Source organism: Galleria mellonella, unplaced genomic scaffold (genome assembly GCF_026898425.1).
Source record: "Galleria mellonella isolate WM207_F2 unplaced genomic scaffold, CSIRO_AGI_GalMel_v1 utg83, whole genome shotgun sequence".
NCBI lineage: Eukaryota > Metazoa > Arthropoda > Insecta > Lepidoptera > Pyralidae > Galleria > Galleria mellonella.
In genome coordinates this window covers 3,797,921-3,825,519 of record NW_026442162.1, presented here as the reverse complement: position 1 = coordinate 3,825,519, position 27,599 = coordinate 3,797,921, and the positions used below count along the sequence as shown (strand labels likewise).

At 34.2% G+C, this 27,599-nt stretch overlaps 1 protein-coding gene and 2 non-coding genes across 3 annotated transcripts in view; all 3 read left to right on the top strand.

Moving 5' to 3' along the window:
- Positions 1-5,090, top strand: part of LOC113517777 (zinc finger protein Gfi-1b) — a 93,082-nt gene extending 87,992 nt beyond the window's left edge. The window contains exons 5-6 of the mRNA XM_052901915.1: positions 752-1,015; positions 2,135-5,090. Of these exons, the coding sequence (XP_052757875.1) occupies positions 752-1,015; positions 2,135-2,232 (362 nt within the window). The 3' untranslated portion in view covers positions 2,233-5,090. The remainder of the gene's footprint in view (positions 1-751; positions 1,016-2,134) is intronic.
- Positions 5,091-10,923: 5,833 nt separating this feature from the next.
- Trnaq-uug (transfer RNA glutamine (anticodon UUG)) lies at positions 10,924-10,995 on the top strand. The gene has a single exon. It is a non-coding gene; the product is annotated as a tRNA-Gln (tRNA).
- A 2,157-nt stretch (positions 10,996-13,152) lies between these two features.
- Positions 13,153-13,224, top strand: Trnaq-uug (transfer RNA glutamine (anticodon UUG)). The gene has a single exon. It is a non-coding gene; the product is annotated as a tRNA-Gln (tRNA).
- The last annotated feature ends 14,375 nt before the right edge of the window (positions 13,225-27,599 follow it).

Here is a 27,599-nt window from a genome sequence, read left to right as displayed (position 1 = left end):
TATAATATTCTTAGGTATTACTATTATGTATTCTGTAATTTTTTTTTTGATGTGTGAAAATGGTATGGTTACCCCGCCTGTGCTAACGGAATACGCTGGCGGAGCACCAGTGAAGGGCGATAGATGAGAATGAAAACAGGCCAGTTAGCCCATCATGATGAATTCATCAGGAATTAACCATGATAGTTTCCGGGACGAACCGCGAGGAGGTTGGGTTAGTCGACCTGGTTGGGTATATTGCTAGCAATGGGATTCTCAGTCTCCATTACTAACAATCCCTTTCCCCCCTATTCTGTAATATTAGTAAGAGTCTTAATAAATGCTCTTTTGAGGGCAAAGCAATTAACTGAGTTGTGACCATTTTATGTTACTATAGCACACGCATAAAAAAAAGGAAATTGTTGTTTTATATATTTTGGTTTTTTTTTGTTGTTTTTTGTTTTGTTTTACATTCTTTTATCTTTTTTACTGTGTATGTCTGTATTATGTGTATGTTTGTATTGTAATTTGTGTACTGTAAGTAATGCAAATAAATTATCTGTCTTTCTATCTATATATATACATACATACTGTTACGCCTATCTCTCTTTAGGGTAGACAGAAACAATAGAACATCAAAAGCTTCGATTCAAACAAGCCTCTTCATTAATATTACTTATATTCAAAATCTATATCTTTGGACACCAGAGGACGCCATTCTCACATGTCTCAAAGTAGTACCATACTCTAAGTTTACAACTATTGTTCGCAGGCGAGAAACCTCACAAATGCCAAGTATGCGGGAAGGCGTTCAGTCAGAGTTCGAACCTGATCACCCATTCGCGAAAGCATACAGGATTCAAGCCCTTCGCTTGTGAACTGTGCGGGCGAGCGTTTCAGAGAAAGGTGGACCTTCGAAGGCATAGGGAAACTCAGCATGCAGATCTCAGACCACCGCAGCATATGCAGCCTCCGCATACAGACGTGCATCCAATGCACGCGCCGGACTTACATGCTGTCTCAGAACACAGAATAGGTATGTTGGTATTCTAATAAAATAATTTAAGTTATGAGAATTCATTTTAGTCTTCTCCCTGAAAACCTTTTTTAGGTAGGTATTATAAATAATTAATATAAGGTCAGATTAATAATCGGAATATTAATCTACTGTTAATTAATAACTACTTAATATTACATTAATGATTAGAAATCACCTTTATTCAACTACAGTCTCTATTCCTTCTCCTTTAGAGTCACAATTCCTTAGTTTCCGTAAAATCAAAATTTAAATAAGTTACGAAAATTTATTTTAGTTTCTCATCCCCAAAACCTTTGGGGGTGAAGAGATCGCTTTAGTGTTAAGGTCATACTTTGTTTCCTCTGTGTGATCTACTTCCGGTATTTTTTTATTTAATTATTCTATTGCTAGTCTTGTTCTTCCTAGTTCGTATGCGTGGATTTCTAAAGTAGAAAATTCAATTAAATATATATAACCATTTCTAGATTGCATACTAAGATAAAACGTTGTACAAATTTTAAATTAGACCTTTAAGAATACAACTGTGAAATCCACATGCAATTTGGTGTGGTAGTTTTTGAGTGACGCCTGGATAAATATAGACAATTGCCAGAGGGAGACTTTGTACAAAAGTCGATTGCTTTGGTACCTCTGTCCCATTCGTGTTTCAACCGTGAAGCAGTTGTGTTTGCATGGCTGTGTTTCGGTTTGAAGGGTGGGATATGGCGTGAATTTACTGGGTACGGAGGAATAACATCTGAGTCCACAGGAATGACAACGCATGGGAGGTATCATGGGCGAAACAGTATACTCTGTTATGTCCATGGTACTGCTCATGTCTATAGGCGACGGTTACCACTTTCCATCAGGTGGGCCGTCAGCTTGTTTGCCATTCTAAGTTGTATAAAAAAAAAGACAAACAAATTTTCCCAAAAATCTTGTTTAATTATCTGTTAGTTTTGTTAATGTCTCTTATGTCATATCGTCCAGCTACATGTTTATTGTAACAGTAAAATAAGATACTTGTAAAATTTAAAATATTGTCATTGTAAAGTTCTGTATTCTAATTTCCTAATTAATATATTAAGGATTCAATTTCTGCATTTCAAACAACTAACCTCATTTTCTTTTCCACAGACCTCCGACCACCACACCCAGAGCTGCGACCACAGCACCCAGACTTCAGACCACACATGAGCACCGCAGTGCCACCTTTGCAACCCCTCCCCTCCTGAACCTCGACAGCCTTCGCGCCTGCCAACTGGCGCTGAGGCAACCAAAGTACCATTTTGATTTACCAACGTCAGAAGATATCAGAACAACTAATGGATATCAAATACTAATCTATGCCATATTATAACATCGTTTGCCTGATCTTCGAGCTAAGATACCCTGTATTATGAGGAACCAGGCACCGAACACCTGGAGGTACAACCAAGAACATCTCAAAGTGTTTTCTACTTCTGTAACTATTCGAATCTACTTCTGGCGTCTAGAATCAAATGTTTACAGTGTCATATCTTAGACCCATCTTCAATATCTGCTAGAACAATTACCAATTACAAAATGAATGGCAAATATGACCAAAAGAATAGAATATACTAAGAACTTAAAATCAAACTTACAATACAAATATTTAGCAAATTTGTAGTATAAACTGTAATAGATGCCAAATAAATACAGAAGTAGAAGTTATATGAACTCTCGAATCGGAAATCTAGCAACTGTATTGCACTGTCCCTAAATGTATCCCATTTAGCCTATCCTTAATATCCATTTTTCTACAAGAAGGACCTTAGAAAAGTGACCAACTGTGCTATAGAAATCACTTATTTTTGGTCCAAAAATATCTAGATTTACCAAAGACTCGACAGAAGGTGTGAAGCAATTGTTTTAATATTTTCATTATGGTTAATATATACTATAAGGAATGTGATGAATGTTAAACCATAGGATTTACCAAAGATTTTGTAAGGGAATAATATACTACCTGCATCTATGTTTACATACGCTTATCATCTGTCTGAGTGACCACATTTTACTTTAAGGATTAATAACCTCAGGGAATCATTGAAATAAGTATGAATTGAAAGTATCCAATGGGTTATAGCAGGTCCTAATGCTGCTATTGACTTATTTAAATTCAGAACTTGTTTCAGTGTTTGACTGAAGATTAACCTTCTCGTACAAAACTGTCACTTTTTTTATATCTATCTCAGGAGAAACCCTAAAAGGAATGAACTATTTATCGAAATTATTCAATAAACTAGATTTTTTTTATTATGCATCTAATTTCTAACCACTATAAGAGTGAATGACAAATATAGGTACCTTTTTCCAGACAGATGGTATTTAACTAGGTACACATAACAACAAAATCTAAGTACATTACCATTGCGAAATTATCTTAATGTTTAGGTAGGTTAAGAGTCACGTGAACGCTTTTACTTGTGAGTATTTTGATCTCATTATAAAATTGTAAAGTGACAGTTCTATGTTATGTGCTAAAAATTTCAGATGAATTTATAAAGTCCGCAATGGGGTCGATTCCGAAGCGCTAATTCTCGAAACTTGTTTGTTTGTATGTTGTTTGCTTGTATGTTTTAATTCAATATTTCATAGTTCAGCAGAATTACTGTTTTAAAGCCGTGTAGGTCCCGGAATAGAATAGGCCACCTCTTCCTTCTCTGTGGGTGCCCTAAGACTAAGCGAACTTAACGCTTGACGGATGAGGAGCAACGTCCCTCTTAAAACATCACTTAACTGCGATTGCCAACCCGCCTGCCAAGCGTGGTAATTACTGACAAAACTTCCCTTCTGAGTATGATGATTGTTTTATAGATGATTATAAACTAGATTTTTAAAAATTTTGACTTAAATAAACCTATTAAAAATTAAGTTTCCTTAGATATCAAATTGAAATTATAATTTCAAAGATACCTACATTTTGAGAAATGTCGCCTCAGAATCGACCCCAATGTAAAGAGTTTAGTGTAAGTACGAAGTACAGTCATGGAAAAAAAAATTGCACGAACATATTTTTCTTTTTGACGTTTACAATTGTAATTTTTTGCATCTATTGATGTTGTGTATAATATTAGTCAATCGTGTAACAAAGTCACAATTGAATTGTAAATAAATGGACTGATGGAATCATTCCAAAATTTTTAATTATGATTTCTTCTAGTACAAAGCTAAGGCCGTAATGGCTGTGCAGTTAAAAATTTAAATAATTCCAGAAATCATTCCTTGATGTCGCTGATTGTTTATTATGTTTAATTATGTTTATTATTTCATGTGTAATGGTAAATATGTTACCACAGACAATTTATTGTAATTATTAATATGTTATACTTAATGTAAAATTAATACTCACATATCATATTGGTATAGCACGTATACAGAATAAAAAAAATATTTACTTTTTAATTTCATTGTATTCTTGCATAGTGTATATATTAGCTTAAATTATATGTACAAAACTGTTGTCTATTTTTATGTATTCTAGTGCTGATACTTTGAAATATTTAAAGGCAATAGTTAATATCTTATACGGTATAAATTGTACTAAAAACAATGTGAAATCCTTCATGCCAAAGTGACATAGCAAATTAGTAAATTTGTAAATACATGATGAATACGTAAAATCACTAATTAGTGAACACAGAACACTTCTATTTTCTCACAGTCGGTTATTACTATTTTTTTTTAATATAAGAATTTTTTTTATGTTTCTTATTGTATAGTACTCGCTACTTTGTAATAAAAATATATAAAATATAAATTTATTTATCATATATTCTTCTTATACAAATTTTGGCTGAATTAATTAATAACATTTATTAGATATATTTTATTTGGACTTTTTCCACCGACTGTTCAATAGATGTATATATAAATAGATAGGCATATTTAATGTTTTTTAACCATTTCACGTCACAATCATATAAATACAGTACTATAATGTTAATTGTAAATAATGTATAAATTTAACTAGTTGTTTTAACGGACCCAAAGACAAACGTGCAATCCTATGTCATTATTTCGAGTTATATTATTATTATAATTGTCACTTCAATAAAATGATGATGTATAAAAAAAAAACCTGTTTTTTATTTCACTTTAATTAAAGTTCAATTCTTTACGCTACAGTATAGTAAAATTTATATTATTTAATTGATTTACCATGTGTTCCCGGCATAGAATAGGCCACCCTTTGTTTTCCCGTAAGTATCGTAAAAAGCCTAAAGGGTAAAGAACTAAAGAACTTATGGTCTAAGGATGGGTAGCAGTATCCTCCTTAAAAGATATTTTAATCTTTGATGATGACCAAATGCATAATTGCGGTTGCCAATCGTGGCAAATACTGGCAACCCAGGAGGAGTCTATGTTCAATAGTGGAAAATTAATGGCTGATATGGTATGGTAATTAATTAGAATTCTCTGAACCACAATATCACTAAAAGACATAAACATATGAAAATATTTGTATCGTAGCTCCTGCCTCGTGAATCAGTACCTAAACTATCCTATATGCTAAGTTAAGGTATAACCTACCTTTGTACTAAATTTCATGCAAGTCCATTCACTAGCTTTTGCGTAAAAAAGTAACAAATATCTTTCCATTCACAATTACAAACTTTCTCATTTATTATATTGATAGGATATATTAGATATTAGGTTATAACCTAAAAAGCATGTTTTTTTTATACCACAAAGGTGGTAAACAAGCATACAGTTATATATATTATTATATATATTATTATTATATATAGTTATATATATTAGTTATGCATATTGATAAACAGTTACGATAGCCTATGGACGCCTGCAACACTAAGGGTGACACTTGTGCGATGCCAATCCTAAAGAATCCTATAGAATCCAAGTATTATAATATATAGGACATGAACAAAACTGTTGACTTCATAGCTCAAATATTATATATATACTATATCACATAGCATCCTGAAGACTAAAATGTTTTACTTCTATACCCTGCAATTTGATTGCCATATATGGATATAAGCGGTTTGAAGTTTAAGCTCTTAAAACCGCGGTACAGCGGACAGCGGTACCCAAGCAATCGACTTCTGTACCTATATGAAAGATATTTAAGAAAAATTGATATGAAATTTTCCATGAAATCAACGTAAAATTTCGATTTGTAGCGTGAATTTACTGGGTACAGAGGAATAACACCTGAGTCCTCAGGAATGGCAACGCATGGGCGGTATCATGGGCGAAGCAGTATACTCTGTTATGTCCATGGTACCGTTCATGTCTATAGGCGACGGTTACCACTTTCCATCAGGTGGGCCGTCAGCTTGTTTGCCATTCTAAGTTGTATGAATAAAAAAGCAGACGTCGTTTAATTACCTTTTTATTATATTAATAGGATTTACAAACTCATTTAAATTGTCACTTTTGTTTGATTACACCAGTGGGTTTAAAATATGGATTTTCGGTATCTGCTGACGGAATTGAATTGTGTAAGTACCTAATACACATTCTGTAAGAAAATTCAAATAGACACTCGATATCATAAGTGGGTTGAGAGAAAATAAAAATTAACAAAATCAACATTATGTAAATAAATTGTGAAACAACCCTGATATTAATACCGTCTCGCCATTAAGATGAGGGGCTAATTTAAGATCCGCTGAGCCATATCTCAAGTTACATCGTCGAGTACAATAAATATAATATTACCAATAAATTACTTGTAGGAAGAGACACTGATGTCTCCAGAACTGATTAATATAATATAAAAAAAAATGATTATCCTATAATGTGTGTATTTACATATGTAGGTGTATACATTTACTTTTTATTGTATTACATGTTTAATTTAAGGCCAGCAGCACACCTGCAATGCCGTAGGTGTTGTGGGTGACCATGGGCGGCGGTAGTCAGTTACCATCAGGTGAGCTGCATGCTCGTTTACCCATGTGTTGTAAAAAAAATTTTAGCTAGATATCATTGAGTTTATCTTTGTCTGTACGATTTTTACCCTTGAACGTTATATAGTTTTCTTTTAGCTTCTCAAAGGTTGACTGTAAGAGATCCCTTTATTTAATAAGTCCGCCATTGTATATTAAATCTTTTAATTTATCCAATTTAAATTATGTACAATAAACATTTTACAACAACAACAAGAATTATGTATGACAAAGTAGATTTTTAAAAAGTTCAACTGTACCATAAACCAATCCAATTAACCGATACTGATTGCAATCCATCGGCGATGTTTGTCTATGCTTTGTGAGTGCTCAATGTTTGCAATGTTATGATCGATTGCTCATTAACTTAATTGTTTATCAATTTTAATCCATTCTAGGGATAGTAAACAAGTCTGTTTGACTACGGCTTGAGTTATTACACTTATTTTTTTTTACATTATCATTATATCAGCCTTTAACTGTCCAGAGGTTTTACCAGTAGTTGCCATGCTTGGCAGGCGGGTAGACAAATGCAGAATATGCTTTGGTGACTTCAAAAAGAAGGACGTTCTCAGTTCGGTTCTATTTTTGTATGTTTGTTACCTCATAACTCCGTCAGTTGTAAACAGATTTGAAAAATGCATTTTTTTTTTGTCAAAAAGTACTACAGATTGGTCTTATAGAAATTTTATCAATATAGATTTATTACTTTAGTTTTTCAATCAAAATAACTGGCTTTATTATAAATTAAGACTTTTTTTATTGTGAAATAAAATATTGAAACTACTCAATGATATTTTGAACCAGTATCCGCAATTGGATGTATTTGCCTCCAACTTGCTGGAGTTTCGTCAAGTGACCACAGAGTATTTGTGTTCAGACGTTTTTTGTTTGAGTAAAATCTTTTTATATCTATTATTTTTGTTATTTTTGTGTAATATTCATTTTTATATGTTATTGTACTCATGCTTTCCTAGATGAGCGTATTGAAAGACTGTAAGTGGATGTAATAAATAAATAAATTATTTTATATATATATATATATATATATATATATATATATATATATATATATATATATATATATATATATATATAGATATATTCAGAATCTTTGTGTGTGATGCAATATGAATTATTCAGAAAGGCAAACAAACCTTTGGTCAATTTGATTACAAACGTACCTACATATAATAGTATAAAAAAGAAAACATTGTTAGATTTAGAAATAAAGCGGGAAGGAGCCAACAAACTGGTCTGTCTCGAGGGGTCGAGTGGACGCTAAACGCCTGTTAGCACGCAGTAGATACAGGGACGCACCGGGGATCTCTGCTATTGTTCTCGACCAGGGGCGGATTTAGAAGTATAACTATTTTATATTTATTTTCTTATAAACTAAACTCCTTTAAAATACGCAAATTTAATATATATGCAAATACGTTCTCTGCTAATCCACCGTTGCACTAAACAGAGAACAATATAATTTAAGAATGTGTTTCACAAAAAAAAACCAACTTCAGTCGTGTCAAAACAAAAAATATTTTGATTTAAAAACTAAACTGTGAAACCGATTTTGATAAAATGTTAGACCAATCTACAGGTATATTTTTATTGGTACCTTTCAAATCTGAAAATTTTCGGAGTTAATACGAACAGCATTTTCAGGTAACAAACCTAAAAAAATACAACCGAACTGAGATCTTCGATGTTTTTGAAATCGGTTGAAAAAATTCAATGCATGTTATTGAACTCAGTGTTAAATATAATAATTAATAAATATTTTTATATCTATGTACGAAAATAACTAGTTATATTTATTAAAATATTTTATTATAATACTGTCTCGAAAAGTATTTAGTATCTAATATCAATTATTTTTGTGCTATTGTGATGTTACATTGGATTAAAATTTTGCAATATTATTTCTATGAGTCATGAGAGAATTTTGTAAGAATTAGAATTTGGAAAACAAAATATAAATTATTTTTGTACTATTGATGATTAAAATTTTGCAATATATATTTCTATGAAATATTCTGTATTATGTATCCTTGTGTCTTTTCTTGTAGATTTGAACTTATCTAACCTGAACCAAAGGAATTGTTAGTAATGGGGTATTACAGTATCATTGCTAGAAATATATCCTATCAGATCGATCTCCATGCGATTCCCCTGGATTTTGGAAAACAAAAAAAATACCTAACCTCTAAAATTCTTTAAGAAACAATGATATGCATTTTTTATACAAAACGGCCAGCGTATACTAATAAACTTGGTTACCATTTGCCTGGAAACCATCGTAGTTAATTCCTAATGCATTTGTCACGATGGACTGACTTAATTTTATTCTCACTGGAAATAATTTTGCATCACTCTGCGTGTTCTACCGCTTGTACAACGGATTGTGTTCAGAGGAGTTTTTATGAAATGTTTCCTCCCAACGAACACTCAGGTTGTGGAATGAGCTCCCTACCGAGGTTTTCCCAAGAGACTACAGCATGAGGTTCTTCAAAAGGGGAGTAAAGAGATTTTTTTAGGATCGGCAACGCACGCGTAATACCTCTGGTATTGCAGGTGTTCATAAGCTACGGTAACCACTTACCATCAGGTGGGTCGTATGCTTGTTTGCCACCTCAGTGGTATAAAAAAAAGTAAACGTAAATAGGGTAGATAAAGTTATCATTTCTATTCATAAAAGAATATATCTACCCACATAAGGCGGTGTGATGGGCCGGGTCGTTTAGTTCCCTTAAATATGGTGGAGCTCAATGATGGATGATCCATCCTTCGTTCGCGCAAACGGGCGCTCCTTGTGTTGTTAATTAAGTACAAAAGTCGATTGCTTGGGTACCTCTGTCCCATTCGTGTTTCAACCGTGAAGCAGTTGTGTTCGCATGGCTGTGTTTCGGTTTGAAGGGTGGGATATGGCGTAAATTTACAGGGTACAGAGGAATAATACCTGAGTCCTCAGGAATGGCAACGCATGGGGTGTATCATGGGCGAAACAGTATACTCTGTTATGTCCATGGTACTGCTCATGTCTATAGCGACGGTTACCACTTTCCATCAGGTGGGCCGTCAGCTTGTTTGTCATTCTAAGTTGTATAAAAAAAATACATATAAATATAACTTAATACTAATTTTAGTCACAGTATCCGTGTAAATGTAAAATTATCTTGTACCTACATAATAATTTGAAAAGAGTAACTGTTAAGGTTTTTGCGGGTTCTTCTCAGTAGATAACGACATCCAGAATACAGCAATACAATCATTAAAAATTTACAATTTAAAAGAGCTTGTAAACAAGTCTATTTGATTAAAAATTATTTCTATTCTATTTTAAAATGGGCTTCGATTTTATCATCTATTAGGGGTTTTTTTTGATGGGTGAAAATGGTATGGAAAGCCCGCCTGCGCTAACGGGATACGCTGGCGGAGCACCAGTAAAGGGTGATAGATGAGAATGAAAACAGGTCAGTTAGTCCATCATGACGAATTCATCAGGAATTAACCATGATAATTTCCAGGGAGAATCGCGAGGAGGTCGACCTGGTTGGGTATATTGCTAGCAATGGGATTCTCAGTCTACATTACTAACAATCCCTTTCCCCCCTTTCTATTAAGGGCTTGAGATTATACAAACCATTCACATAGTCAAGTGTATTATTCTATCTTCATTTAATAAGACTATCAGCCTGCAATAAAACTGCCTTAGGCCACCTGTTATTATATTGATTGTCTACAATAAACTATCGCTTTATATATAAAATTATATAAACACCAAGTGAGTTACATCTCAAATAATAACGCCAGTCCCTGTCAATATTCTCTTTGAAATATCTTATCGTTACATATAATAAATCTTTCCGGTCATAAATTACTAATTAACACTTGTATATACAAAGTTTGATGTTATATAAATAGGTATATTTTTAATATAACAAGTGATTAAAGCAATATTTGTTTAATAACCTTTCACATATCGGTTCCATGGTGTAATGGTTAGCACTCTGGACTTTGAATCCAGCGATCCGAGTTCAAATCTCGGTGGAACCTGGTCCTTTTTGCACCGTTATTTGATATCAAAATAAGATAATCAATAATTATTTAATAAATTAATAATTAATTTACCACTAGGCAGTTATTAAAGAATTAAAAAAAGGCTTGTAATGGATTTAGATGGATTTTTTACGAAAGTCATCTGCAAAAAAGTCTCTGCCCCACTATTGTCTTTAACACCAGACAGCTGTGATTGCATAACTATATTTTAAAAAAGTGAGATATTAACAAAGTTAATATCTCACTTTTTAATACAATAATAAAACATTAGTAAAGGTATAAGATACATAGGCATAATAACTTAGTTTCCAAAAATGACAACGCGTGAAAAATGGCAACTGTCACAGGATATTCTTTGATATCCATGTTTATGTCTAGAGGCAACCTTCATCACTTTTCATGGAGTGAACTGTGAGATTGTTTAATATTCCAAGTCTCATAATAAAATATAAACAACCACTCTATACAAAGTTTCACATTTCAATATTATTTGTGTGATTAATATAAAAAAAATACTAGTCAACAAAAATTAACATAAAAAAGTTCATACTATTTCTTTTATGCCTGAATCCATCCCTGACCGGTCAGAATCGCCAAGCATATATAATTCAGCGACATCCACGTGCGTCTCGGACGCAATCAGTATTGTGAATAATTGATGCGGACGCGGGCTCGCACGCTGATGATTGCACGGCCCGCGAGATTGAGAGATTTCAGCCCTAAGTCTGGCCCTGGCGGATTTATGACGTCGTTATGATTAGACTTATTGACGTAAGAAGGTACATTTAGTATATATATACTATATGTATAATAAAATTAAAACCAGATGATGTTAATTTTAAAATCTGGTATATATTTTTATTTTGATATAGGTACCATCTGAGTCCTGAGTGTGGTTCCGACATAGAATAGGCCACCCCTTCCTTTCCGGTGGGTGTCGTAAGAGGTAATTAAAGGAGGATCTCCAAAGTCTCACTGCAGTTGCCAATCCGCATGCCAAGCGTGGCAACTACTGGCAAAACCCCCCTATGGGAGAGGCTTCTATTCAGCAGTGGGCAGTTAAAAGCTATGATGATGACGATATCATCTGAGAGGTTATCTACTTCCACAAAAATTCTCGAAAAAACTATTGCACTTACTTGTACAATTTCTATTAGATACTACTCGTACCTAAATTATTTAAGTTTAAAGATTTCCTTTGGAGACTTTGTACAAAATTCGATTGCTTGGGTACCTCTGTCTCATTCGTGTTTCTACCGTGAAGCAGTTGTGTTTGCATGGCTGTGTTTCGGTTTGAAGGGAAAGTTCGGCATCTTTCCGGTCTTTGTGTTCCTAAGAACAAGAAATGCATAATTTTCTAATATTCTCTCTTGTGTTTGCTTGTAACGTAGGTACCTACTTACGTGTAATTATAAACTTTTGTCCTATTATTGTTAACAATTACTAAATTGTAATTTTTTTACCAAATAAACACCTGTAATTCTTCTAATGTTGGAAGTGCCTATGAGCGATTGGTAATCACTATCAGATGAGCCTTATATATGTTCGACCCTATGTCATAAAGAAAAAAAATGTAAATAAGTTGGTATCATAAATTAAAACCGTTAGTGTCCATTAGTCAAAAAGTTTTTTTTTTTTTAATTGTTAGCGAGACAAACGAGCAGACGGTCCACCTGATGGAAAGCGGCTCCCGTCGCCCATGAACACCTGCAATACTAGAGGAGTTGCTTGTGCGTTGCCGGCGTTTTAAATGTTTTTAGGCACCTTTTTTTGAATTTGATGTTCATGAAAATGAGCGTCTTCCTAAAGAACATTTTTTTTTTACAACACAGGACAAACGAGATATAAAAAACATATGAAAAATTCTTTCTTTAAATCAAGTAATTTTTAGCAATACTTTCATAGCACATTTGGGTTAGAGGTTAAAAGGTTAAAATCGTTCTAGATAATCACATATCGAGTGCACATAATTTTGATGCTTCTGTTACAAATAATAATGTATAAATTACAACTAGCGATGGAAAAAAGTTGAAATCACGTGACCTATTCACATACATTTGATAGGACGCCTTTCACTATTGCTACGTTGACCTCAGCACATCGTGACTTCTTGTTGACAGAAAGTGTATTGTAAATTTATAAATTCGCATAAGAGGTTCCATGGTGTAATGGTTAGCACTCTGGACTCTGAATCCAGCGATCCGAGTTCAAATCTCGGTGGAACCTAATATTTTATAACAAAAGTCAATTCAATTAGTTGATGATAAAATAAATTAAAATATCAAATAATTATTGATAATTCAAAAATCTCATTAGTTGATTTGTTACTGCAATAATTCTTAAATATGTATTTTATATTATGTATTATTTAAACAAACAAATCTTGGTTATATGATTTTTAAAATATGTTTATTTTTACGGTTCCATAGCTCCAAAGGAAAAAACGGAACCCTTATAGAATCACTTCGTTGTTCGTCCATCCATCCGTCCGTCCATACTTCTGTCAAGATCCTTTTTATTAGGAATGCGTGGAGGTATCAAATTGCAATTAATGTCATATACTCCCGTCTGCAATCTCTTAAACTAGTGAAAAAAATCAAGCTTCTAAATCGATGCAATCAAAAGATACGGCAGTTTATGTTCCATTTATATCACATATTTTGACATTCGCAAAGGGAATCAAAACCTACAGGGTACTTTTCGTTGACGTAGAATCATGAAATTGGTCAAGAATCAAGGTTTAGTACTAGTAAAGGATAAATTTGTAGTTATTTCACGAAAAAAAAATTATAAACTTGGTTTTGTACGAAACCCTCGTTTCGCGAGCCTAACTCACACTTGGTCGTCTTTTAAATTATTTAGTATATACATATATAACTGTTTAGCGTCTCATCTTGAGACATATGAGACATAAGCACCATACTCACCATGAAGATGACTTCAGAATGATGTTTTGTGTTGATGTCAACAAAGTAATTTATTAAATTCCCGTTATTCAGATGTATGGTCATTCTTCAATAGGTTTCTTTAAACTATGGATGCTAAACGTGTTCGAAATATAAAGACAACTTAGTAGATTAATTTTAAGTTACCTAATTCTTGTATTCGTCGAAAATAAATATCGACTAAGAGCGTGTCGACTTTTTTATTAACATTTTAATAAATATTATTGTGCGTAATATTATCTATTATGAAAATGTAAGCAAAAAAAGAGGAAGATAATATGCAAGATTTCCCCGCTTTCATTCTGCGACCACTTACTTTCATGGCCCTATACACAGAAGAGAGTGAATTCAACTGGAAGTGTTGATAATCCGCAAGTCCTACCCAATTTCATCACGTTTTGGTATCACTTTTCAATAGCGCACCCACAATGGTTCCACAGACGCGATCAAATTTATTCAAATTGAGTCGTGTCGCCATCGCTTCTCTGTCGTATTTGGTTTACATCAGTGCCGAGTCGAAACGAACCCTATTTTTAAAGCAATAAAACGCAATTTCTATTACACCGCCACAGTCTCAATTCCGAACATTGCAATGTATGATTATGGATAGAAATTCTTATTCCACTCAAAATAACACCCGTTTCCTCTTAGCAGTGGTTCACTGGCTTTTTCTATAATATTCACAGAGGAATTTCGACGTTGTTACTTTCCAGTTTAAGTCTATATCAGTATGTGAAGTTACTAAATAGTGTCTTGGAACCAAATAAGGATATACATACTAACGTTTGAAACACTTGTATCAATATAATATAAAGCAATTGTTGTCTTTTGAAAAATATTAATTTAAAAGGTCATCCATCAACCATTAACTGTCCGCTGCTGAACATTGGCCTCCTTCAAAAGAGGGGTTTTATCAATAATTACCAAGCTTGGCAGGCAGGTTGACCACCGCAGTTATAATTTTTTTTTGAGGGGGTGAAAATGGTATGGTAACCCCGCCTGCGCTAACGGGATACGCTGGCAGAGCACCAGTGAAGGGTGATAGATGAGAATGAAAACAGGCCAGTTAACCCATCATGATGAATTCATCAGGAATTAACCATAATAGTTTCTAGGGAAAACCGCGAGGAGGTCGACCTGATTGGGTATATTGCTAACAGATCCTATTGCTAACAATCCCTTGTGTAACAGTAACAGTCTTTGTGAAGCTTCCCTCGCATCCTGATGTGAGCAACAGCCAATTCAGAGGTATTTTAATAGATGATAATGGAATGGTGACCCTGCATCAACGGTATACCCCGGCGGGACATCAGTGAGGAATGACAGATGAGCACTAAAAGGCAGATCAGTCAGCCCATCGTGACAAATACACCTGGAATTCAACACGATATTTTCCAGGACCACATGGAGATCGACGTGACAGTGTATATTGCTAGCAATAGAATGTAGTTAGTTACCTACCATTTTCAGTACTGTATCTAAATAGATATTGATCATACGATTTATTAGCAATCGTTCGCCGTAGCTGACACCTCAAAAGGCAACTGGAGAGCGGCATTATGTAAATACAAAGATTACCAGTGTCTCGACCGATGGGGTATCATAATGGGTCGGCTGATGCGATTGGGTGGCGGAGGGCGCGTAGGTAACTCAATACGGCACTTGGACGCCCCTCGTTGATAGTGCTGTGAATGAATATCGATAGATTTCTTTATTTTTATTCAAGTAAACTTAGATTTAGGCATTTTTGAATAGTCATTTTTTTCATTACCGCCATTTATAATTTCTTGCTAACACAATCTTAATGTTGAAAGTTTAAACGTTCACAATCTTGGTACGTCTTTTATCATTAAAGTTTAGTCATTTGAATTAGTATCATCATCATCATCATCTCAGCAATTATCTGTTCACTGTTGAATGTAGATCTCCCTCATAGACTGCCATAAGGAACGGTCCTGAGCCATCTGCATCCACTGACTCCCTACAATGTATTTGAGGTCATCACTCCATCTAGTGGAGGGTCGTCCTATTCTGCATTTGCCCGTGTGGAGTTGCCACTTAAAAACCTTTTTCCCCACATCAGTTGTCGGTTCTTTAAGCTATGGGACCAGCTATTCTATAAAATCCTTGTATTTCAGATTTCTGAAATTCTCCCATTTGGTTAATCGCCAATAAAATAACATGCAAAATTTATTTAAAAAACATTTGATTAACAGAAATTAGATATTTCATCATCTTTCATTTCCACATTTCTATTCCAAAAGCAGGTAGCTAATCGCATTATTGTATCAAATAAATGGTAAATTTATTTTATTATTAGTTTATTCACTTTTAGACCACAATAGAACACGTGTTTTATTCTTCTGAGGGCAAAATGATAAACTGAGTTGTGACCATTTTGTGTTATTATGGCGCACATACAAAAGCAAAAATTGTGTTACTTCTTTTAGGAACTTTTCTTTTTTTTTTAATATATATCCTTTTATCTTTTTTTTTTTTTTTGTATGCCTATCTATGTCTGTTAATATTTGTGTGCTGTAAGTAATGCAAAATAATTAGGTATCACATCATATAATATCTAATTGGTTCACTGTATCAATTATTATTTCGATAAAAAGATGCGACAAAATTGTTTACTAATTGTGCCAACTATAGAAAACAGGTCTCTATGACCTGTTACGCGTAAATATATACTTACTTTAGAAAGGTTTTGGCAAACGGTTAGAAATAAATGACAGAACGCTTATCAACCGTTCTTGCTTAATTTCTCTCTGTTCATTATATCATCTTACCAGAGGGAGACTTTGTCCAAAAGCCGTTTGCTTGTGCACCTATGTCCTATTCGTGTTTCTACCGTGAAGCAGTTGTGTTAGCATGGCTGTGTTTCGGTTTGAAAGGTGGGATATGGCAATGAATTTACAGGGTACAGAGGAACAATACCTAAGCCCTCAGGAATGGCAACTCATTGAGGGTATCATGAGTGAAACAGTATACTCTGTTATGCCCATGGTACTGCTTATATTTATAGATGACGGTTACTAGTTTTCATCGGGTAGGCCGTCAGCTTGTTTGCCATTCTAAGTTGCATAAAAAAATAGTCATGAAAAATTAGCTGAATGACAGCTCTGTCTACCTCAAAAATTACATAGATATTAACGTAGGTGATATTTAAATAACATAATTGGTACTAAGATAGAATTAATTACCTCTGCAGTGCAAAAATTAAGTTAGGTGTGGTTCGTTTCTCCACAAATTTCGAATTTGAGTGTATCATAATGCAGATTTTGATATCTATTTTCTTATAAAACTGACTGAAAGTGTTTTGTTCTATAAAAACCGTTTTGGTCCCTAGTACCTATAAAACCAACACGAGATTAAACCTATCAAATGATAAAGGATCATTAATATCTGTACATATTTTGAAAAAAAAATCATGTAATACAGACACAAAAATACCACCAAAATAAGAACCTTTAATTTAATTAGAATTTAAAGTCATTTGCAAAGCTAAATGTATAAAACATTATATTATATCGATACAATTTATTTCATTTTAATTTCAATTTCATTTCAATTTATTTCATCGACATTTTATCTAATAATCTCAACGTCACATCACTATTCGTCTTGAAAACTCCCGAAAACTCTAAACGGATTCGATGTCTGTGAACGAGGCGACAGTTTTAAAGTACCCTCCTCTCCCTAACTCGATTCTGATGTTTCTCAAACTCGCGCCGCGACACCGGTAGCCATCTTTATGTAAATTCTTCGACCACGTCAATGAAGAAGGTGGCCAAATTTGGTACTACCCAATTTCCAACGAATAATAATAAATTTACAAAGACACTAGCGCCGCGGCAGCTGCAAATATAACTTGGCCTCTCTCAAGTTCCCAAGACAGTTCAATTCATTGGTGTCGTGACGGTTTTTTAAATGTTCGAGCCAGATCCATGTAAGTTGATTTGTTAAGGCTTTTCTGAAGAAATTTCGCTCGATATACATATTAACAATTATTTATTGCTTTTTTCTAAAAATATCACTTAGAGAAAATATCTAATAACAATATCCTTTATTTTGTCTTTTTCTTAAATCTTATTATTTTTCTATTGCTGCGCCTTGACCAGACGAAAGTTTGTCTGAAAGAGATCGCTATTTAGCAATAAGACAGCCTATTGTTAGCTCTTTGCTGTAGGCTTCCGGCATAGAATAAGCCACCCCTTCCTTTCCTGTGAAAGGCGTAAGAAGCGATTAAGGGAGGACGAGGGATGGGCAGCAGCGTCCTTCTTAAAACATCACTAAAACGTAACTGCAGTAGCCAATCCGCCTGCCAAGCATGGCAACTAATGGCAAAACTCCTCTTATTTTTTTTTTACAACACAGGGGGCAAACGAGCATGCGGCTCACCTGATGGTAAGTGACTACCGCCGCCCATGGTCACCCACAACACCTACGGCATTGCAGGTGTGCTGCCGGTCTTTTAAAAAGGAATATGCTCTTTTCTTGAAGGTTATGTTGTCATATCGGTTCGGAAATACTGCTGCTGGAAGTTGATTCCAAAGAGTGGTTGTGTTCTTATGGGGAAGGCTTATGTCCAGCAATGGACAGTTAACGGCTGATATGATGATAACTGCTTTATGTCTTTTTATGAAGTATAGAGAAGCAAATAAACTGACGGCCCACTTCATGGAAGGTAGTAACTGTCGCCTTTAAACATAACTAGTATCATGGACGTCGCAGAGAATACTGTCATGCCCATGGTACTCCTCATACGTTATATCTATCTATCCTATTTAAGAGCTGCGCTCTTGTCGGAGGAGCTCTTGCCACTTACTACGATTTTCAGCGAGTCTCTTCACCTCTTGATACGACACGACACCAACTCCTTCCTTGATCTGCCTGATGTAACTATGTCTCGGTCTCCCTCTCCACCTCCTTCCTTCTATCTTGCCTTCTATTATAATGTTCATAAGTTCGTCATGTCGTATCAAGCGTCCCAACATTTTTCCCCTTTTGTCTTCAATAGTTCTAATAATTTGTCTTTTTTCCTAAGCAGGACCTCCTCATACGTTCATGCGTACTTGTTGCGTACCATGGTATTACACTTTCATACCTAGTATTTCACTGCCATATTCCACTCTTCAAACCGAAACACAGCCACGCGCACACAGCTGTTTCACAACAGAAATATAGTTGAAACCAATTTAAACGACTTTGTACAAAATAATACTCTGGAAAAATTTATGTTTTGATTATTTAAGAAAGCCTCTTTAGAGACCTTCGTGTACAATTAAGACGGCCTAGGAACTTCTGACATTTGACTGGGAAGACTGCTAGTCGCGAGCCTCAGTCACCAGCGGGTAGGCGCCGAGAGGAATACCGGGGTGTTTTTAGTGGGTAAAAATCCCACAGTACCCATTCGTCGTCCCGCCGGCGGATGGGTCTCTTTCTGAAGATTTTCACCCTAGTTAAAAAAAAAAAAGAAAAAAAAAGGAACTTCTGACATTACTGCTACCCTGTGTATAAATATTATACTTGCTTTTAAACCATTAATTGGCCACTGCTAAACATTGTCACCTAAGTGACTAGTTAAAGATCTGCCTCCACTAGGAAAATAATATATTGTACATCATTATCCAATCCAATAAGAGTCTCTAATAGGCTTTAAATAGATAGATAGATAGATAATTTATTTACGTTACTTACAACACACAAATTACAATACAAACATATACATAATACACAGTAAAAGAGATAATAGAATGAAAAAAATAAAAAGCAAAATATACAAAACAACAATTTCCTTTTTTTTCTTTCATGCGCGTGCCATAGTAATACAAAATGGTCACAACTCACTTTATTGTTTTCCCCTTAAAAGAGCAAAACACTGATATTCTGATAAATGAGTTATTATTTACTAATAAAAAAAAAAAAACTTTAGTCAACATCTCTGGAACTATTATAGTTAAAAGTTTCGTAAGCACACATTATGTTTTAATGTAATAAGTACCGGTTTAACTTTCGTGTAATTAGATCGAGAAAGCTGAACTAGTTTCGGGAGCAATTCGTGATTCTTAATCATCAGCGGCTGTGACCTTGATTGCTCTGTTTCGATAATCATTGAATTATCTGAGTTGTGACTTAGAAAACCAACACTAAAATGACTGAAAGTAAAAAACTAAATTATCTTTGAATGACATTATAAACAAAATAGCGGTAGAATTAAAGTGTGTAGCACCAATACAGTGTAATGTAATTTATGTACATTTTTGTAAATTAATTTTAATTTTGTTACAAACTAATCTATGCTTTGCTGAATTTTTTTTTTTATACAACTTAGAATAGCAAACAAGCTGACGGCCCACCTGATGGAAAGTGGTAACCGTCGCCTATAGACATGAGCAGTACCATGGACATAACAGAGTATTCTGTTTCGCCCATGGTACCCCCCATGCGAAAATATTTTTTCAAATAGATTTGAAACTGACGGAGTCATAACTCTATAGATAATAAACGTAAAAAAATCGATCAATCGAATTGGAAATCTCATTCTTTATTTAATCGGTTAAAAGAGACATTTAACGATTAGTTATATTGTAACATCATTATAAACTACAATTAATGCATATACACACATGCTACAAGACAGTGTTCCCGAGAAACTGGCAGCTTTGCCTATCTTGATATTTTTTTTTATACGACTTAGAATGGCAAACAAGCTGACAGCCCACCTGATGGAAAGTGGTAACCGTCGCCTATAGACATGAGCAGTAGTACCATGGACATAACAGAGTATTCTGTTTCGCCCATGGTACCCCCCATGCGTTGCTATTCCTGAGGACTCAGGTGTTATTCCTCCGTACCCAGTAAATTCACGCCATATCCCACCCTTCAAACCGAAACACAGCCATGCAAACATGCTCTCCCAGACGCTCTATACTCTAACAGAGTATCAGTAAATGACGACAGGCGATGATGAAGTCGTCAAATTTTTGCTTCTAGAAAAATCCAATTTAAACGTCATCTTTATCGTCTTTATCTTACGTAAGCTCTCAGGGCCAAGTTCGACCACCTCCGATTTGATTCAGTTCGCGCCACGACTATATCAATTTAATCGTTCAATTGAAATTCAAAGAGTACCACGACGAATCAATTACAGGCGAGCGTGGAGCATTCAAATAACGCCCCGCTACCACCCTAATACGCCCCTACATTGAATTGTTATTGAAGAATGCGCGTGTGATAGAATGTCAACCAATATCCCTGTTAGGTTTTTGTCGGCCGTATTTTGTGCGAGATCCGTTGTAGGTGGTAAACGTGTTGCTATAAAATTGAAAAAAAAAACGCATATTGTGGAACCCGTCCAAATTAATATTTCTTTACTAGTGGCTATATCCTGAATTTTTATTATTACATAGTTTCAATAAAAAAAATACCAAGAAAAATAACATTAAACATAATTATAACCATTTTGATATTATTAATTTTCAATCGATGGCAGATATCATAAATATCTAACCGTTTTCAACCGACTTCAAAAATAGAAGGAGGTTCTCAATTTGATTGTAATTTTCTATGTTTGTTCCCTCGTTACTTGGTCAATTCTAAACCTATTTAGTAAATGTTTTTTTTTTTTTATCTGAATGGTACATATTAACTTACATATTGGTCTCATAGAAATTTTATAAAATCGGTTTAGTAATTTAGTTGGTAAATCAGAATAACTGGTTTTGTCACAAATGAAGTAAATTTTTTTTGTAAGACAATCTTCATTTAAAAATTATACATAGAAAATGCTAATAAAAATAATAATACATTTGTTTATTAAATTTCGTAATTCGACAAACAAATAATAAATTATACAATTTAAAAGTAATTAATTTGGGTTCTTGCGGGTTCTTTTCACTGCCATGCCATATCCAATCAGCATAAATAATAATAAAAAATTAAAAATATAATATTACATATTTCTATTGTATTCTAAATCAATCCATAGAAATCCCAGTAGTATTAAACATATGGACTTTAGCCAAGAATCCACTAGGTAAGTACGTAGTTTATTCCATGCCAGTTACTATGCCCAAACATCTTACGGGATAAATAAATATTGAGAGAAGAGGCTCCTTCCACAGTTCAAAACATACCAACCCGTAATAAACCTATCGTATATCACTAAAAACTTTTTATGAACACTCCTGAGAATCAAGGTGCGTGGAAGCAGAAAATTATGCAAAAAGCTTTGATGGTCATCCGCATATAAACTCGAGGGTTCCTTTTACGGCTTCAACGCATCAATATTTTATGCGACACGTCACATCAATATATAGAATCAATCATTTTTGTCATAGTCTTTTTTATATTCAGATACCGTGTACAGTTTGGTATTGAATCGATCATATTATGAAGGAAAAATGGTAGGTAGATACATTTCAAGCGCGCCAAGAATGAAACCTGGAGATGATGCTAAATTAATTCCACTATAAAATTTGCATTCACTTCCACGCAAATGACAAACACTGATTGGCTTATATGCTCATATTATTTTAATCATTTCATACCTTTCCTTCTTTCATAAGTCAAATAATTGACTTTGAATAAATTGTAAAATGCTTACATGTGCGGTAGCTGTGTTCAGATCATTTTTTTTCATAGATAATTTTCAATCGTTAATCAATTTTAAAAAGGAGAGAGTTCTCAATTTGGTTGTATTTTTTATCTCCTCATAACTACGTTATTTATAAACCAAATTGGATTTTTTTATTATAAAGGGCATACTTCCAGATCGGTCTCTTAGTAATTCTATCAATCGGTAGTACTATAGTTTAATTTTTACTGGTTTTGTCACGATTGAAGTCAATGGGTTTTTTGTGAAACCAAATCTACTTGTTTTCTGAGGGTATCTGAGGTCCGCGAAGTTACTTTCAAAAACTCTATATTCCATCATGCACTACATTTCTTTTCAATTGGTGATCTTTTTTATGACATGATAATGGAATGGTAACCCCGCCTGCGCTATTTGTATACACTGACGGGACCAATAAAGAATGATAGGTGAATGAAGCCAGACAGTTAGCTCACAGTGATAAGGTTATAAGAATTAATCGCGATGGTTTCGTGAAACCACGTGGAGGTCGACCCGACAGAGTATATTGCTAGCAATATGACCACTAGCCTTAACTAACAATTCCTCCCCCCTCGATCTTTTGATTCCCATAATTGCAGGCTACTCTCCTGCACTTTGTTGGCAATATTGCAAGCAACCTTCATTTTCTTGCACCTGGGAAACCATTGTATTTTCATATATTAAAAAAAAAACAGCAAAATAATAATAATAATATCATAATATATGTAATTTGGAATCATAAGTTTTATACGACAATATAACGTGTGACGCACGAGAGATGAAATAAATTTTATCGCCCTATCACTTAGTATCAAATTGCTTATCATAAATATGGCAAGGTTTGTCGTATTTATGGCAACATATAAAAACCCTATGCGATCCAGTTTTTTACTGCAGTAATCACTTTTCATTGCGCATTCAGTTAATATTGACATATTGCGGTTTCGTATGATCACGATTACTGAAAATGAATTTTTAATTTTGCGCGTTCGAAGTAATTTTGAAAATTTCTCTTTGTTCTTGGTCGAGGAAGACTTTGTATAAAAGTCGGTTGTAGGAATGAATACTTCCGTTCCGTAAGTGTTTGTGCTGTCAAGCAACTATAACTGATCGTTTTACTCGTAAAATTAAACCTTATCTTATTAATCACGTTATTCTTTAAACGGTGAAAACCTGATAGTTGTTAGTGAAATTCGAGATCTAGGAGTATTGCTTGATAGCAAACTTAAATTTAATGTACACATAAATAATATTGTCACACGGGCGGCACAAATGCTTGGTTTCCTTAAACGTTCTTTAAAAGGCTTTAAATTGAGGCAAACTAGATTAATTCTTTATAACAGTTTAGTGCGTAGTCGTTTGGAGTTTGCCTCTGTTTCCTGGAATCCAGTCTACAGCTCTTCATCTCAAAGAATAGAAAATATCCAACGAGCATTCACTAGACACCTAGCTTACATAACCCGTAACATATCGCATAGGCGACCTTATAGTCAGAGAATATCCTTCTTTAACATTACCTCTCTTAAGACGCGTTATATGATTGCAGATTTATTGTTTATTCATAAAATTTTCAATAACAAAATTCATTGTGCAGATTTATTGAGTTCAATCCAATTAACGGTACCTCTAAATTATCCTCGACACCCTATAATTAGAACATTTAGCTTACCGCGCTGCAGAACAAACCTAGGACTGCATGAACCTCTGGCTAGGATTAGTGCGTCACACAATGAAATTAATGCCAAATTACCTGAAATTTATATAGTGTATGATAATTCGAATTCCTACAGGAATAAATTGCTGAAGCACTTTGTACAACAATCTTATGAAAATTAACTCTAATTATGATAATATATATTTTTTTAATATTTTTTTTAATTCAATTCACTCATAATCTTATTTTCTGATATTGCTCACAACTTAGGTTACATGTTTATTTTTATTATTTACTTAATTTTCTTACACTGTATAATTATGTTAAAGTGAATGCTGTGAATACCTATAATAGGCATGTGCATTAATATTGAATTATATTTAATGTTTGTTATACCTATATGTTATAATGCATTATGCTGTTGGTGTTCCTTAAATAAATAAATAAATATCTGTATGAATGTAAGGCTTCCATTGAAGGGTGAGATGTGACAGTAAAATAACTGGATATATAAGCATAATATTTATAATTTTTTAATGGGTGAAAATGAAATGGTAATTCCGTTTACGTTATTGATATATGCTAGCCCTAGTAAAGGATAATAGTCTTAAATCCGATGGACCATCATGATGAATTCATCAATAATTAAGTACAATTTTTTTTATACAACTTGGAATGGCAAACAAGTTGACGGCCCACCTGATGGAAAGTGGTAACCGTCGCCTATAGACATGAGCAGTATCATGGACATAACAGAGTATACTGTTACGCCCATGATACCCCTTATACGTTGCCATTCCTGAGGACTCAGGTGTTCTTCCTCTGTACCCTGTAAATTCACACCATATCCCACCCTTCAAACCGAAACACAGCCATGCAAACACAACTGCTTCACGGTAGAAACACGAATGGGACAGTGGTACCCAAGCAATCGACTTTTGTACAAAGTCTCCCTCTAAAATGCTTTCTAAGAGAAACCATGTGGGTATATTGCTAACAGTGAGGCTGTTAGACCTCTTTATTAACAATCCCTTTCAGGCATAACATATTAGAAGGTACTCAAGAATGACAACGTATGAAGTTTACCTACCACGGACGTCACAATGAATTCTACTATTTTCTTAGTATTTTAAATACCAACGTTTCGAGATGGAATGTTTCGAAATGGATGGAAAAATGGTGCTACCATTTTTTGCATTTTTGCTACTTCTTTATTGCCGACGATTGATGCATACGTCGGCAAAACAGAAGTAGATATGTAGGTACTATTTACCTGTAAAGGCTTTTACATTGCGCTAAGTCCCAATTGTATATTTAAAATATATGTAAACAAGGCGAAAGTTTAAAATGAACTATTCCTTAGTTTTTTTTTTGATGGGTGAAAATGGTATGGTAACCCCGTCTGCGCTAACGGGATACGCTGACGGAGCACCAGTGAAGGGTGATAGATGAGAATGAAAACAGGCCAGTTAGCCCATCATGATGAATTCATCAGGAATGAACCATGATAGTTTCCAGGGGGAACCGCGAGGAGGTCGACCTGGTTGAGTATATTGCTAGCAATGGGATTCTCAGTCTCCATTACTAATAATCCCTTTCCACCCCAATTCCTTAGTATTGCTGATGACTATTAATGATAGTTGCCACTTTATAACCGTCAGCTTGTTTGCCATTCTGAATCGAATAAAGGCATTAAGAGAATTAATAAAAATACAACACGAATTCAGCACGATGGTCCTGAATTCCTGGTGTATTCATCACGATGGGCTAACTTGGCCTTTTCGGTGTCAATATCATACCAATTTTATTAAAATTAAAATGTACAGACATCTTTTAGTTGCCATTTTATTATATTAGTAAGATTAGAAGAATTTCCCCATAGAAAAATTAACCCCTCTATACTGCGTTTATTACCTACCCAACTTGAAATATTAATTTAACTGCCCCAATTATCGGGTGCAAACGTAGACGTATGGCGTTACTAACGGATAATGTTCACGGTAGTTGGTGGGAATAATTGATGACTCCTCAATCCCATAGGACTCGCGTATAGTGGACTGGCATGCAATGCTTATGGTGTGATTTACTTCGAGTGCCAACGTCAACAGCCCTGTTGTTTGAATGGGGTTGAAACCGGTTTTAAGGTAAACTTATTGATTAGAATTGGAGGAGGAAGACCGAGGAATAACTACATGGGACAGATAAAAGAAACACTAGGTGTCATGTCGTATAGGGAGGTCAAGGATATGGCCTGGGATAGAGCTGGCTGGAAGAAGATGCATGAATTAGTTGCACCGATAAGAGGAAACTCTTAAATGAAAAGAGAGAGCTTATTGATTAGGTATTTGATTTTAGGACTTTGTAAAATTACTCTTCTCTGTCTAAAGGGATTGTTTGTATTAGGTGGGCCTCCACGCGGCTTGTCTCGGAAATTATCGTGTGCCCACCTGTCAGTGGTATTTTTCCAATATTGACAGCACATGCATGGTTAGCATTCCATTTTTATCTATTGTAAAAATTGACACCTTTCCACCTCTTCCCCCTGGTTACCGCAATTAGGTATTGATGATGTATTAAGAAGAACGCTGCTCGACCATTTAGTTTTACAACATCCACGGGAAAGGAAGGAATGGCTATATCGGGCCTACAATGATTTATTATAGGTCCGATATAGCCACGATAATGAAATGTATGTATGTTAATCATACATACATTTCATTATATTATATTTCCGCTGATTGAAGATATGTAAACAATTACAAACTGTATTTCGTAAGATTTGCTAACAAATTTTTTGTAGGGGCTTTAATATGTAGCAGTTCGTAGTAACAATATGACTTGTTTTAATATACTTGGTGCATGTATTAAACAATTTTAACGTGATTTTTTTTTATTAAATTAATAAAAAAAGGAGGTGAATCTTTAAAAGTATTTACAGATTCACTTCCAAGAAAAAAAGATTTAAATTGTGGTATGTCTTAGTATTTTGTTTTATTAAAACTAAACTAATAAAAAAATAATTTCAATAAAATTTCTACGGTCCCAATCAGTAAGTGTAACGTTTCAGATAAAAGAAAAAATATTTTTCAAATAGATTTGAAACTGACAGAGTCATAACTCTATAGATAATAAACGTAAAAAAATCGATCAATCGAATTGGAAATCTCATTTTTTATTTAATCGGTTGAAAGAGACATTTAACGATTAATTTTATTGTAACATCATTATAAACTACAATTAATGCATATACACACATGCTACAAGACAGTGTTCCCGAGAAACTGGCAGCTTTGCCTATCTGGATATTTTTTTTTATACGAATTAGAATGGCAAACAAGCTGACGGCCCACCTGATGGAAAGTGGTAACCGTCGCCTATAGAC